At 29.1% G+C, this 16,501-nt stretch overlaps 2 protein-coding genes and 1 long non-coding RNA gene across 3 annotated transcripts; 2 read left to right on the forward strand and 1 right to left on the reverse strand.

Annotated features, from left to right (window-relative positions):
• Positions 1–7,299: 7,299 nt before the first annotated feature.
• On the forward strand, positions 7,300–9,734 carry LOC126833768 (zinc finger protein 39-like). Its single transcript, XM_050565298.1, has 2 exons — positions 7,300–7,646; positions 8,386–9,734. The coding sequence occupies exon 2, from the start codon at positions 8,419–8,421 to the stop codon at positions 9,406–9,408; it is 990 nt and encodes a 329-aa protein (XP_050421255.1). The 5' UTR covers positions 7,300–7,646; positions 8,386–8,418; the 3' UTR covers positions 9,409–9,734.
• Positions 9,735–10,059: 325 nt separating this feature from the next.
• On the forward strand, positions 10,060–12,005 carry LOC126833779 (peptidyl-prolyl cis-trans isomerase-like 1). The gene is made up of 5 exons (XM_050565311.1): positions 10,060–10,264; positions 10,340–10,473; positions 11,260–11,349; positions 11,471–11,578; positions 11,641–12,005. The coding sequence occupies exons 1-5, from the start codon at positions 10,182–10,184 to the stop codon at positions 11,751–11,753; spliced, it is 528 nt and encodes a 175-aa protein (XP_050421268.1). The 5' UTR covers positions 10,060–10,181; the 3' UTR covers positions 11,754–12,005.
• Positions 12,006–12,508: 503 nt separating this feature from the next.
• Positions 12,509–13,724, reverse strand: LOC126833783 (uncharacterized). Its single transcript, XR_007685012.1, has 2 exons — positions 13,034–13,724; positions 12,509–12,882 (listed from the first exon to the last, which is right to left on the reverse strand). It is a non-coding gene; the product is annotated as an uncharacterized LOC126833783 (long non-coding RNA).
• Positions 13,725–16,501: the final 2,777 nt, after the last annotated feature.

Consider the following 16,501-nt stretch of genomic DNA (forward strand, 5'->3'; position numbering starts at 1 on the left):
CTCCCGTTAAAAGGGTAATTAGCCACTGCACCTCCCTTGATAATTTTTTTAATACTCACATTTCCTTTGATTATTTAAAAAACTCAATATAATTTTTCCCCTCACGGCTACCCTATATTTTATACTCTGATCAAATTTAATTTCATGACAAAAAATAGTAAATTGTAAATTAAAAATGGCTAGTTAAAAGGTTATATCTTTTCACTAACCTTTGAGCATAATAAATCCACACCTTGGAAAAACTATCACAACAATATTGAACGTATATTATCAGACAAGTTATTTTGTGTTAACTCACTTAGCTTTTCCTGTTACAATGTTTTATCAAACATACATCGATTCTTTGAACACTACAAATATTACCCGAGTTAAAAAAACGCATTCTAATAAAAAAATATACACACAATGTGTTACTATTAAAAGGCCGTCTAATTTGAATACAATATTCATGTTCTCAAATATGAATAACTTATGGACAGATAAAAAGATTAAAATAAGAAATAAAACCAGTAAAAGCAAATAGTGAAGACATTTTTCACAGAAACCTGTACAGAATCAATCACTATGTACAATAGCTGTTTAAAAAGTTTAAATCAATTATAACAGTCAAAGCGTGCAATTTTTTTTTAATTTCTCTATATTCTAAGTAATTTTTCTAAACGTGTTATACTTCAAAAACTTCACACCAACAGAAATTGATTCTAATTTGTTCACTCTATTGGTTTGAAGTTTTTGATGTAAAAAACCGTTAGAAAAATTACTTAAATTACAAATAAATTGAAAAAAATTGCATGTTCAAGAAGAAAGATTTTAGATAATTCGTTTTGGAACTCAGTTTTGAAATTAATAGAAGTTTAACTCGGTGAACAACATCGCATTTTCGTTGGTTAAATTAAAACCGTTTCTAATTAATTAATATTACATTTTTGGGCACTTGTTATAACAATTTATTATAATATTATAAATACCGTTATGTTGACAAAACTGTGTAGATAATGAGTTTTGATTCGACAAACCATTTTTCTATTGTACCTATATTATAAATTCAGAGAGAGGATTTTTAGGTTTTTACTTATTCTATATTTATTGCCCTAACCTAACCTGACAACTCATTCTAATAAGAAATAAATACACAATGTGTTACTTTCGAAAGGCCGAGGCTTTTTGTTTTAATATAAATATAACTATTGGGTCCTTTGAAAAAAAGCACATTGATAATATTTAACTTAAAAATTCCATAAGGTGCTGGCTTTAATTTTGTTATTCGAAGTTTTATTTATGAGTATTTTTTAATTTTAATAATTATTACATTTTTTTAAACTAATTCTCGCAGGTTATTTTTCGAGTGCGCACATAAGTTCAAGTCAACCGCACAAGTAATTTCTTACTTACTGCACTTTGAAATAAAACCTAGTTAGACAGTCATCAAAGTCGACTAATTGGCCGTAAGTTCAACCTACTGATTTTGTATTTTTAATAAGCGATGGAAAAATATTATAATGATAATAATCACCATCTCGTTTATTACTACGTACAACAAAATAGGGCGATCTAGTCGATATAATAGTGTAACTGTTAGTTTAATCCAAAGCAGCAACATAGTACAAGTCGGACATTTTACACTAATCATCAGCAACCAAACAGTAGGTTAGGTTAGGTATATTGTATTTATTGACTTGAGTTGCAAAAAAAACTCATCCTATTAAAAAAATATAGACACAGTGTGTTACTTTCTGGATAATATACTTATTTACTTACTGGACTACTAAAAAAAAAAAATTGAATTTCTCATTAAACCCTATGATATTATATTTAGGTGGCCAAAAGAATCACCTTGTATGTATTTATATATATATATAATATATTGTGTGTACCTGTACAAGTTAAACGCGTGTACAAGGTGTTGCGGATAATGGCAACTGGCGAACGCCGTCCATAAATGGAATTGTTGGCCGGTACGTTGCCGAACAGCGTCGGTCACGCTGTAAACCAGTCATTCCATAATAATAACAATATTATTATGTGCACCTCTTTCTAAATCGCCGTCACGGCGTCCGACAAACGCCATAGACGGATCGATGTACGCCACTGCACACACACGGGGCGTTCACCGGATAAGGTCGTATTTTGGCTTCTTTTTACCACGCGGTATAGGTAGGTAATATTGGTGGGCGCAATGTGTATTATTGATATATTGTACACATAGGTGGGTACTTGTGTGGTAAGTATAACGTCCGTCCGATGGTCACCGCCAACGCCAAAAAAAAAAAAAAAACGGCACAACACAATAGTAGTTTCCTTGGAAAATAAATACTGTATTGCAAGTTTTAAACAAACTCATGTGCAAAATCGAAATCATACAACAAACACAAGTACAAAAAAAAAAAAAATACACAATACATTATACTACACATTGTTAATAGTAGTACTCGATTAGATAATATAATAAACCCAGCATCGAGTGTAAATTTGAGGACGTTTTAAACGATGGGAACGAAACGGGATTATAAGAAGTTAAAGACGATTGCATGCGGTTGGTTTTTAAGGAGTTTTGTATAGGCAATATTTAGGGAAAAAGTGGTTTTAATAAATTTTGATCGTGTCAATTCATTTACCGGTTACTTTGTATAAGCTTCGTGGTATTATTTTTAATTACAATTATTTTGTCTATGAGTGAAAACCATTTTAGTTAATATAACATACATTTTTTTGTTCCATCGCACAGCGGCTGAACCAGTGATCCGATAAGTAATCTGAAAACGGATTTGAATTTGTCATGAAGTTTACTTATGGATCGGTCAAGGTACTTTTTCGATATATTATTCCTACTGTGTGTATAAAACACGTTTGAACATTATATAAAATTTCAAATTTCAAAATCAAATTTAGAAAGGGTTAGGCCTGGATGGGACAATGAAAAAGGAGATGAGGAAAAGCACAAATGGATGGTAGACCGTGCAAAGTGCAATGTTTAAAGAGATGATAATAGAGAAATTGGGGGGGGGGCTTTATAATGAAAAGGGCTTTATAATGCAAAAAGGGCGTTTTTAACATAACATTTTTATTTAGTATAAAATGTAATTAAATTATTTACAAACAACTGATTTTTTTAAAATTAAAATCCTTTTCCAACACAACATGTAGTAAATTAGTCAAAGAACTAGAGTTTTTTTACAGAATTGAAATCGGACCATCTTAAATAGGAGTAATTTTGTCAGGCCTTTAGATCTAAAACACCAATCAAAATGATGTTTACTTGTTGAAAAAATTGTACAAGTTAAAAATAACACCTTGAAGCTTATACAAATTAATCTGTAAATAAATCGAAATGGTCGCAAATTATTAAAACCGTTTTTTTTCTTCCTATTTAAAACTCATAAAAAACCGCCCTCTTTCAATCACCTTAAAAAGTTAATAAAACTTGTTTTATGATACAGAAATTTCGTTTTAATATCTTTAAGACATAAACTAAAAAAATTCTAGTATAATAATTACATACGATTATTATTATTACTGAATATTGTATTAAGTCTCTTATAAATCTCAATCGAAAATACTTTTGGAAATATTTTAATAAAGAAACAAAATAGATTCAAATGAATAGTACCTTATCTTATAGGTACATTATAAAAATGAAGAATTTGAAAAAGGAAAATCTATTATTGATTTTTTTTTCTCCATTATTTAGCTAGCTACCGCTCATTATATAAGTAAGTAATATATAAGTATATATAAGTTGTAATTCCTTAGACTTTATATTTTGTAATATTGATATTTTACTTTTAGAAAACATTTTTTTTTTTTTTAAATAATATATTCAAGGCGTTTATAACGAAGAAAAACATGCTTTATTCTACAACTTAAAATGGGATTTACCTACACAAAAAAAAAATAAAGAACCAAACACTCACAAAATCTAAGGACGGATATTTTATAAACACTACATTGTCATGGTAAAATTATTGTTGTTCTTGTTGCAGAAAACCTTGATTCAGATACAATGGGAACTATTATTTACCATAATATACCACCCAACCGGGTTTTTATGATGAATTTCAGTAAATAGAAAAATACAAGAGAGAGAGAGGACTTTGCATTTTTAATTAGAATATATCTACATGCTTAAAGCTGTGAAATTTCAAAGTGCTTTCCATCTTATCTGTACACCTGTACAACAGATCAATAGGTGGTGTACTGAACTATCAATTCACTAGTTACTGACTAGGTACACAATAATATAATAGTGTACCTAGTAACCAGTATTGTTTTATTCTTGTAAACTATTGCAAAGAGGAAGTTTCCATAGTAAAAACGACTATCTTTAGAAAAAAAAAAATAACCTCATAAATTAGAAAGCTTCGGTGCGGTTAGCAACGTCCATAATAATTATTATAGGAAAAAACCTAATGTAGCCTTCACGCTACTGGAAATCAAGGAAATGTTAATTGGAAATTAAATCTTAGATTTCACGGTTGCTGATTAGTATAAAATGTGTAAACTTGTTTTATGATGCTGCTTTAGATTAAACTAACAGTTATAATATTATATCGACTGGATCGCCCTATTTTGTTGTACATAGTAATAAACGAGATGGTGATTATTATCATTATTTTTTTTTCTATCGCTTATTAAAAATACAAAATCAGTAGGGTGAACTTTACGGCCAATTAGTCGACTTTGATGACTTTCTAACTAGGTTTTATTTCAAAGTGCAGTAAGTAAGAAATTACTTGTGCGGTTGACTTGAACTTATGTGCGCACTCGAAAAATAACCTGCGAGAATTAGTTTAAAAAAATGTAATAATTATTAAAATTAAAAAATACTCATAAATAAAACTTCGAATAACAAAATTAAAGCCAGCACCTTATGGAATTTTTAAGTTAAATATTATCAATGTGCCTTTTTTCAAAGGACCCAATAGTTATATTTATATTAAAACAAAAAGCCTCGGCCTTTCGAAAGTAACACATTGTGTGTTTATTTCTTATTAGAATGAGTTGTCAGGTTAGGTTAGGCCAATCAAATATAGAATATGTAAAAACCTAAAAATCCTCTCTCTGAATTTATAATATAGGTACAATAGAAAAATGGTTTGTCGAATCAAAACTCATTATCTACACAGTTTTGTCAACATAACGGTATTTATAATATTATAATAAATTGTTATAACAAGTGCCCAAAAATTTATTATTAATTAATTAGAAACAATTTTAATTTAACCAACGAAAATGTGATGTTGTTCACCGAGTTAAACTTCTATTAATTTCAAAACTGAGTTCCAAAATGAATTATCTAAAATCTTTCTTCTTGAAAATGCAATTTTTTTCAATTTATTTGTAATTTAAGTAATTTTTCTAACGGTTTTTTACATCAAAAACTTCAAACCAATTGAGTGAACAAATTAGAATCAATTTCTGTTGGTGTGAAGTTTTTGAAGTATAACACGTTTAGAAAAATTACTTAGAATATAGAGAAATTTAAAAAAAGTTGCATGCTTTGACTGTTATAATTGATTTAAACTTTTTAAACAGCTATTGTACATAGTGATTGATTCTGTACAGGTTTCTGTGAAAAATGTCTTCACTGTTTGCTTTTACTGGTTTTATTTCTTATTTTAATATTTTTATCTGTCCATAAGTTATTCATATTTGAGAACATGAATATTGTATTCAAATTATACGGCCTTTTAATAGTAACACATTGTGTGTATATTTTTTATTGGAATGCGTTTTTTTAACTCGGGTAATATTTGTAGTGTTCAAAGAATCGATGTATGTTTGATAAAACATTGTAACAGAAATAGCTAAGTGAGTTAACACGAAATAACTTGTCTGATAATATACGTTCAATATTGTTGTGATAGTTATTTCAAGGTGTGGATTTATTATGCTCAAAGGTTAATGAAAAAAAAAAAAAAAAAACGCCAAAGGACAAAGTGTTTGCAGTTTATTTTTTACTTGTTGCCGAAGTGATAGTGACGTTCGTTTGGTTGAATTTCAATTAATACAAATAACTGTAAAGCAAAAAATAATGAAATGTATTTTAATAATTGTTTTGCATATTATACTGGTTTTGGTGTTTTATGTTCATCCGGCAGACAATCAAACCACGACGACATACCGGACCACGGGCGGCAACCTGACCAAGGACCAAAATATGGCCAGTAATAATAATTCTAAAGAAATGTTATTAAATACCAGGACTATGTTCATTATGAACCCTCAACCCATTGTAGAATGTCCACCAGATCACATGTATGTGCGAGGCATATGTCGAAAAACCATAAGAAACCTAAAATAAAAAGTCTGATAATGTATAATTTCATATTATTATTTTTTTTTTGAAGGGGATAATATGTTCAAATGTATAATATTAATTTCATCTCTTATCGTCAAGTTAAAATGTGTTAACAATTACTTTAATTTTCACAATTTATTAATTCCTTTAAAATGTACGAAATAGTCGAATTTTACTCTAAACGTACAACTAGTCGTATCAAACTGGTATACAATGTTAAACAACTTAATAAAATAAACAAGCAGTTTTTTTATTTCAAAAAATTGATTTCTAAAATATACCGTTTGTTTTTTTTCTTCAAAAACGCCTTCTATTAAAACTAAATGTAAGCAATCATTTACTACTTCAATTCTAGGGTTGTTAAACTACCCTTAAATTTTAAGTAAACACTCGGTATGTGGTACAAACAACCAATAGTGTCCTAACTTTAGATGTCGTGTAAACTTGACAAGTAAGTGATTTACAATAGTGATTGATTTCCTATAAAAAAAAAATCATGGAATTTTGTACACGTTTCCATGAAAAATGTCTTTACTATTTGCTTTCACTGGTATTTTATTATTTTTATCTGTCCATAAGTTATTCGTATAATATAATATTGTTATATTATAATATAAATATCCTTTTACATATTTTCCATTTCATTCTGGTATGCACGTTAAAAGCTCGATTATTATTTTAAAATTTGGAAAATCACCAACATCAAAGTTCTTTACCGATTTAAAAATAAATGTTCATAATTCTGATCATTTTTTTTAAGGATTGAATTTTTTCATTGTGTCCTACACATTCTTTAATAATTGTGAATCCAATTCTTGTCAATTCAATCCAATGGGATCTAACCGTACTGTGAGAAAAATTAAAATAGATTCTTATAAGTCTTATCTAGATAACGTCTTGTGCCACAACCATAGAAGACCATAATATTACCTATTATCTTCTATGTGGTTATGACCATGTTGTAACCTTAACCGCGGTATATTACTTTGGAAACACCAGCTTATCAACCGGCTACCATCGAAACGGTTATAGTTGATCGTTAATTGATATTATCTTGTTAATGTGAAATTTTCATCGTCTTCAGCTCTAAAAGCAATGTCTTCCAAGATGTCAAAACAAAAGTACTATGCTGTATGTTCCTATTCAGTCGATAGTAACAGTGTAAACAGTCGCGTCAGATATTTATTATTTAAATGAAGAGTAATTATTTTGAAGTTCAAAGGTGATAAATAATTTTCGTTAAGCACAATTTAATTTAAAAAAATGGACATTTCATAGTTAATTTTTTAAACGAAGTTTGATCCTTTGATGTATTCAAATTCAAGCCAGTATACACGACGAATTATTGGTAATTATAATACTGCGTTTATCTTCTTAAGACATATTAAGGGCCAGTCTCACTTTTGACAAATAGGATTTTAAGTTTTTAATTTTTCTGTTGGGCTCCAAGTTTAAAAGCTCAAACTACTTTTTGTAGTAGACTTATATTGTAGTAGGCTTATCTAGTTTATGTAAAAGGTTTAAAAATGAAATATCAAAACCAAAAGATGTATAAGTTCTATTTTCTGATACTTGGTTGCACAAGGGGTCGTAGCCCTCTCGTAGAAAAATTTACAAATAAAAGACAGCTGTTACTGTAGCCCCTCTAGTTTAGACACCTGGTATTGGTATGACACTGCTTTATATTTATTATTTATTTGTAATTAGTAAGTATTTATTTAAATAGTAATATTTAAAAATTTGCACAAATACATAATAAATATAAGTAGACAATAAAAACCTAAACATTGGCAAGAGATTTATTGCAAAAATAAATTAATACTTTAACTAAAAAAAATAATGACACAGTGTACAAATATAGGATAAAACATTTAAGCACATGATGGACAAAGAACCATCATAAATTTCTGCACGGTCCATATTAAACAATTAGTTTACTAAAAAAGAGAAAATTTTCATTTTTAACAACCAAATCGGAATAAATTAATTCTGAACAAAAGTTTATATCACATCAAAATATTATTATAATATTAATATCGAGTGATATTTTTTTATCTGAAATTAAAATAGGTTTTATTATTTTTCAGCATGCCATCAACAAAATATTAAGTGAAATAGTCATGGAAATATTTAATCGCAAATCCAATAAACGAGACCAGGTAAATTCATTGAACCGTCGATTTCATTGTGATATCTGTTCTAATTCTTATAGTCGAAAAGATACTTTAAATTTACATAAAAAGAAACAACACCAAGAAACGTTACACTATTGCGATGAATGTCAAAATTCATTCATCAGACTGACAGATTTAAACAGGCATAAATTGACAAAACATAATAAAGCAGACACGAGTGATATGAACGGTCAAGACGAAAAATTGATCGGGCAACCTTCTGTTAAATTGAACGATTTTTACTATTGCGATATAAACAGTTTAAGCTCTGCACAGTTTAGTATTTGTGACGTTTGCTGTAAATCTTGTGTTAGCATGTCTGAATGGATTGATCATATGAAAATGCATTACGAACCAGCCAAAGTAAAAAATAACAATTGTTACTACAAAGAATATCCAAAGTTGTTTGGCGACGTGCCTTTGTTTGATGATGGAGATTTTACATGTGACATGTGTGATTTCATGTTTTTATCGCTAGAGGATTTACTTGAACATCAAAAATGTCATTATGAAATTACATCAGGAAACAATAATTGTATTTGTGATTTATCTTTTTGGTACAAACAAAGCCAAAATAAAAATAACCCAAATATTAGTAGGAAGTCGACTGTTAACAACCCGCTAGAAACACATATTAAAGAAGAGACTACGTCAATTCAACCATATAGTTCCTCAGCAGATACTCAAAACGATTTTGCGGGCCATGAAGGCATACAAGTGTTAAAAAAGTTATTTGTAGGTGGACAAACGTTCGATTGTGAATTTTGTCAAACAATTTGTGATAACCCCGATCATTTAGATATGTATCGATGGACGCACGGTGATAATTATGGATCTGAGGACGTGTATGAATGTTACGTGTGTAGTGAACGTTTTTCAGACAAAGTGATTATGAAGATGCATGAAAATGAACATATCCAAAAAATGATATTTTAAATTTATTCTCAAAAAAAAAAACAGCTATTAATATTATATTATTATGTGTATATGTATATTTTTGTATTTGTATCTTTAAAAAAAATATTTTAATTAAATAAGAATAATATTTTTTCTGCGTGAAGTGTAATTATTTACTAACCATTGATGGGTTGTGACCAAAAACTACCTACTATGTAAGCTCCGACTTTGTTCTCAATTTGTTCTCGTAGGGAAATATACAGATTTGTGCAATACTAAGTGGCTGTTTATTCACATATTATCGTTGCAACTATATAACGGATATTCGTACAAATATTTATGGCATACACATTGTACACAATTTATTATTATTTTTTGTTTAACTTAGTTCAATAAGAATAGCTATCACCACAGATAAATTTATAATAAACTAGAATTATAGTGATAAGAATGGAAGTCTGTCTATCAATGTTTTTTTTTTTACTCTTTATCACAAAACAACTATTAGGTATATCAGTGTCTTGTGATAACCACAAAATGGACGCCGGTATCCTCGGGCGGCCGTGAAATTCTTACGGGAGGACGTCGGCAGCCATGTTGTAAAAATTGATAAAATGAGTTGTTGGTATACCTGTAGCTTCTTTGTTGTTTTGCCGGTAGCCGACCATCACAACAACATTACATATTATGATAACATTGATAACGGATAAGCACAAGTTTTCGCGTTCTGCCGAATCTGTTTTGGGACGCTTTGCTCGGCTGTTAAATTTAAATTTCTAGTGTCAAGTACTGAATATTGATTAAATATAAAAATGCACGGTTCCCTTATGGTACACGGAGCTGGTGGCATCCCGGATAAATCGTGGCGGCCGAAATTCGGAATCGTAGACACATCGTACGAATCCAACATTACAATACAATGGACGTTGCATAATTATTATTAAAACAATTGTATTTTATTATTATATAGGATGGGCCAAATTACTATTGAACTCTATTGGGATCACGCTCCGGAAACTTGTCGCAATTTCGCAGAACTCTTGAGACGTGGATATTACAACAACACTAAATTTCATAGAATCATTCGAAATTTTATGATACAAGGTAATGTACTATGTGTATTGTTACAACCAATTTAAAACATATTCGTATCAATTTCCTTCTTTCTATTTTTTTACAAAAAGTGTGCTTAACACATTCGCTGCATCAAAAAATACAATTTTTGCCGTGTTGCGTCAACAATTTAGAGCACATTAATTGAACAGAACTGCTATCGGCACTATTCGACAGACGCACCAATAAAACGTATTAGATATAACTCGCTCAAAATCGTTATTATTCTTATAAAATATTGTTAAGTATTGTATAACAGTCGTTTGATAATATATTCATGTCGTGTGTAGGATTTTCCAGACGTAATTGCATACAATATGTACCTTATCAAAATTTTGTTATTAACTTCATAAATAGTTTAATAATATAAAATTTTAATTTTTTATATTTTGTTGAAAGTTAATATTCTCACTCTGTGTTTAAAGACTTTAGAGACTGTTTGCGCAGGTGTATCTGAAAGTAACCCGTTTTGGCTTCTACACTGTATCACTTGTGAGATAGAGTATAGTATACTATTATCCAAACTTTGAAAAATTAAATTTTTTCTTACATTTTAACCCTCGATATGTACATTAATAATGTAACAAGTTGTAGAATAATTTAATTATTAGGTTGGTCAAAATTATTTTATTGAACGTGCAAATAACTCAATTTAGGTTGATCTACTTGAAAACATTTTACAACAAAATAATTATAATAATAACAGTCAAATATAAAATTAAAAAATTTCATTGCATTTTTACACTAATAAAAAGTCTTTGGTAATTTTTTTTTTAGGTGGCGATCCGACGGGAACAGGAAGAGGTGGCACGTCCATTTACGGTCCTCAGTTTGACGATGAAATCCACGAAGATCTTAGACATACAGGTTAAATGAATCGCTTAATTACATTTTTTTTTTTAGAAAAATGTAGCTATTTAGTATAATATTAAAAAATGATTTTTATTTTAAAGGTGTAATATTTAAAAATGTTATCGTAACTGTTTAGGTGCAGGAATTGTTTCCATGGCGAATTCAGGCCCCAATTCAAACGGCTCACAATTTTTCATTACCTTGGCTCCTACACAATGGCTTGATAAAAAACACACAATCTTTGGTATGATATCGGAAATTTAACCGTTTTTCATTACGAGGTTATAAATGTGTGTATTTTTACAGGACGTGTTCATTCGGGAATGAACGTTGTTAAAAGGATGGGCATGGTAGAAACGGATAAAAATGATCGACCCGTCGACGATGTTAAAATATTGAAAGGCGGTGTACAAGTATAAATAATGATGTCTTATTAGTACTTGTCCTATTCTCGCAAACTAACTGCTGTAATGATTTAAAGTAACTTCTATAATGTAATTTGATTCCATTATTTTTATAATTTTTGATAATAAAAATATGTACATTTTTGAACTCGTATAAGCCGATTAAGAATCGAAAACTTAAGAGCTTATATATAAATTGTGTTTACTGTTGGTATGATGATAATGTTAAGACAAAATTTCAAATAAATAAGTCATCCAGCTCGAAAAGTCAATTTATTAACCTAGTTTTGGGTGTTTCTCTACTCTTTTTGAGTAACACTCTCTTGTCGTATTATATTATGTTGCCGTAGAGTGTAAGTTTTACGCTACAATTTGTTTCTTTTTTTCAGAAAAACCGTTTTTCCCCAAATTTTAATATTTGTTTTTGAAAATTTTGTAGTATTACACCTTTTTTTTTATTTGGCTATAACAAAATCGTATTTATAATTTGATAAAGCAAAGGAAGTGTACAAATGGTGTGAACACATAGCATGGGTTTCAAATTAACGACTGACGCGCAATATTTGTTGGTAATTTTTCATTTATCTATACAATTATTAAAGTAATAATAGCATAAGCACAATCACTCATGTATGAAATAATAAGCCCATAATATATGTCAATAACAAAATGTTTAATAATCCCAAGCTATATCCTGTCGGTTCGACCGCCGCTTGGACTTTTGTCGTGTACACTAGTGTTGTAAAGAACATTTGTAACATGTAGTCATATTATTGATTATTAATCTTTTATTATAATATTCTTTTAACAATATTTAATTTTGAAAAAATTCCACTTTAATACTTACAAATATAGTGCACTCAAAATAAGTACGTGAACAAAATTACGCCCTTGTACGGTATGATCGAATGACCATCCGGTAGTACGATAATATTAACTTTTCAAATTAATTTAAAAATACCGACAGAAATTATGAAATAACATTTCAAAACGTACGTTCCCAATAAAAAAAAAACCAAATATAAGGGGTGAGGATAAAAATGTACCAAGTATATTTACAAATATAGTGAAATGTGCACTTACCCAAGTATTGTTTTGTTGGTCCAAGTCAGTACTTTATTGGACCAAAAAGTTCACACTGTCCCTTAAGAAAAAAACAGCTAATAAATTTCTATAATATGTTTTCTATTTAATGTAAATGCTTTGTTTGTCTCAATATAGTAAAACGTATTCATTATTGGTGAAAAATTTATTAAAATTGAATGTCTCTGAAAGTTACTGTGCAAATCACTTACTTGTCATGCCTACTTGAAACACAGAATTGCTTACATTTAGCTTGAGCGGTAGGCAATTAAAAGAACAAAACAAATGGTAAATATATTACAGATTATAAAAAAAAAAACGCATTGTTCATTAACGTTGTACATGATTTTTGTTTAGAGTAGAATTATTCGACGATTTCGTAAACAAATCAACAATTAAGATGTGTCATGCACTATTGCGTGAAAGTAAACTTTGACAAAATCGATGAAATGTAGGTGACACATATTATTCGATGTAGAAATTGTTATATTTTTTTAAAATCTTTTTTCGGTTCTGATTTGTTTGTCTGCTGTTGTACATGATGGTTTTCCGACACATGCCACGCACTTTTCTGTGGTTTGGTGGACAATCCACGGGACGATTGTTCATAACTATCATAAACCTGGTGTTCAAATGCGTTTCTTCGGAATCGTTACTGGCCAGAATATTGGTCCGGATGTCCGTGGTCCGGTCGGTGGTGGTAGTGTGTTTTTTCGACGAACAAGTACACAACAACGCCGCCAACAAAAGCAGCATTTGCAAAACGCATACGCGAAACTTCATTTTTTTTCCTTCTTCTTCTTCTTCTTCTCCAATTTATACCTATTTTGTTTTGTCAATAATTGCCAGACTCGACCGAACGCGAATGCCCGCTGTGTCACTTGCTGGCAAAACGTGAACTGCTAAATACGCTTTATCTATTGACCTTTGAGCGTATTATTTATTAGTACCTCGCCAACGTTAATAATAATTAATAACGTCACAACGTTAATTGAATAGGTTATCGAATTGCGAGATGATTATAGTAGTTTCATAGTTCAAGGTTGTGTACCTTGTAGGAAAAACCCGGTTTTGCGTTAACTGCATAGTACTTTCATGTACAGGACCAACGAGGCGAAGGTGGGGGGGGGGGACATGTCTTGACCATTAAGTATATATATACAATAGGGTGGTTAAAAAAAAAAAATTGTTTTATTATTTTTTGTTCTCCTCTCGAGAATATACTATTTGGATGAAAAGTAATTTTTTTTAGAACTTTTTTAACCCATTCCTAGATGTGGTTCGAGTCGATTTTATGTCCAAAAAAAATGTAGATATTTATGGACTTTTTTTTAATAAAACAATTTGTCCAAAAAAAAAAAATCTTTTATATGAAAATTATCAGCATAAAAAAAAAATGTTGATATTTACTTGATAAAAAAAAAAAAAATACGAATTTGCTAATGCTACGGACCAAAATAGTTGGAAATTTTTGATACCTTGATAAAAAAACCCACAAAACTATCCTGAACCATTTTTTTTTTAGAATATAAAAAAATTCTTCCATATTCTCCATTTACTTACAAACAAAATCATTACAATAACATAGTACATTTTTTTTTAACGCTCTTTCGTTAAGACTTGTGTTGCTGAAATTAAAATAAAAACATTTAAAGCGTATGAATATAAAGTAACAATATTGAAATATTTCCATAGTAAGTTTGAACGTACAAAATAAATTATGAAACAATTGAATAATATACATTTTGGGCCATTGTACACAATTTATTATAAAAATATCTTATAACTAATGAGTATCAAATACTATGTGAAAATATTTTTATATTAAATTTGAATGTACATCATTCATTATTTAAAATTAGTTATAATATTATTATGTATCTATAAATACATACTATGTATTATATTCTACATTTGATTTCTAAACCTATTAGAGTTGTGTATTTGAGTGCTCTGATTGGCCTAGTATATTTTTGTGGCGGCAATTTCAAATTTAAAAAAACTTTACTTAAACTTAATTTTAAACCTGCAATTTCCTCTTAGACTGAAGCCTGCGAACGTAAGATACTTTTTAGTTTAGCGGAGCGAATGCCAAAACACTCGGAGACCTGCCGTTCTTATCAATACTAATTCGACCCGCTGATAAGAAACTCGTCATGGACATTGGTAATTTGTGCAATTCGGTAAAAGTGGTAGCAACCTTCACAAACTCCATTTAAAGATTGTTATTAAATATAATTTAAATTAAATCGTTATAATTATCCGGAAAAAATAGTAACAATAATAATAATAATATTTTTAAACCTTTTTATTATTTATTTTGTTTTATTTAAATTTGAAATTGCCGCCATAAAAATATAGGCCAATCAGAGTTTGACACTACCCCCGGCCACCTCGCCCTACCGCGTCTAGGAAACATGGCGTCCATCCTGTGTTAGCGTCTTTTTAAGCGTCCCACTTGTTCCCTTAGATATTGAGATTTTCATGTTGATAAAAACTTTAATATAGTTCTTCTCTCAGATATTGATATTTCTTGAAAATGTTTTCCAGTTACTATATATATACAAAATGACAGTTTAGGTACGTTTAACATTAATTTAAATTCGAATTAAAAAAAAAAAAAACAAATACATATATACATAATGTATAAATCCAAGTATATGATTAAATAGGGATTTATTTCTAGAATTAAAAGAATTGATTTTGAAATTTAAACGTTCAACTCGTTCAGTACAATCAATTTGATCAATAAGTAATTTATATAAAAGTTTTAAGTTAAGCAATCGAAATATTTTATTTAATGACATTATCTTAAAAGAATTGCTTATATCGCCATATCCTGAATGAGTGCGTCTTGGAAGACCACATTTATACCATAAATGTCTTAAAAAAATTATTTTGAATAGAATTTAAACATTTTATTGTGAAATATTTTACGAGTGCCAAATCAAAGAAGCATATTTAAATTCGGATCGAACTAGAGAATAATATAAAACTTTTAAGGCTGATTCGTTATTAAAATCTGTACACATACATGCGTTTAATCAAGCCTAATTTCGTATAAGATTTATTTTTTAAACTATCAACATGATATTTAAAAGAAAGTTTAGAGACAAAAAAAACACGTAAGTCATTAATTATATTTTTTCGAGACAGGTTTAAATTATTAAGGCAGTAGTTAAAATGTAGTGTATTTTTCTTTAAAGAAAATGAAATAGTGGCACATTTATCAATATTCAATATCATATCATTATCAGCACACCACTTATACAAATTATTGAGATCTTCTTGGAGTTCTTTAGCATCATTTAAACATTTAATTTTTTTTATATAGTTAAGTATCATCTGCCAATTATAAACAGTTAGAATATTTTTTGGTTTTAGTTATATCATTAAAAAAAATCAGATAAATGGTTCTCATACACACAATTTGACACAATACTTCACTAGTTGGAAAATCGTGTTGAAGTGTGAAATAAAATCGATTTATGGTTATTTGTTAATTGCTTATAATATCTACAGTGTTGCATCAAAGCGTTTGATGGTTCTTATATTATAATGTCACTTAAACAAATTCTATGTAATTTAATTGTACAATTTAGTAACACACTTGAATTATTGTAATACTAGAACTTATGGGCTAAATATTAATTGATTAGTTAAACTGCTTTCAAGTGATT

This window comes from Adelges cooleyi, unplaced genomic scaffold, assembly GCF_023614345.1.
Source record: "Adelges cooleyi isolate 19-005CV unplaced genomic scaffold, UGA_ACOO_1.1 ACOO_flye_CR_arks_rails_tigmint_CR_PRNA_1, whole genome shotgun sequence".
Lineage (NCBI taxonomy): Eukaryota > Metazoa > Arthropoda > Insecta > Hemiptera > Adelgidae > Adelges > Adelges cooleyi.

Excerpts from the sequence above, each read along its gene's own strand:
- LOC126833768 (XM_050565298.1), top strand. The coding sequence starts at position 8,419 with ATGGAAATATTTAATCGCAAATCCAATAAACGAGACCAGGTAAATTCA.
- LOC126833779 (XM_050565311.1), top strand. The coding sequence starts at position 10,182 with ATGCACGGTTCCCTTATGGTACACGGAGCTGGTGGCATCCCGGATAAA. Across the intron at positions 11,350-11,470 it reads CGAAGATCTTAGACATACAG|GTGCAGGAATTGTTTCCATG; the intron begins GTTAAATGAATC and ends GTAACTGTTTAG. Across the intron at positions 11,579-11,640 it reads TAAAAAACACACAATCTTTG|GACGTGTTCATTCGGGAATG; the intron begins GTATGATATCGG and ends GTATTTTTACAG.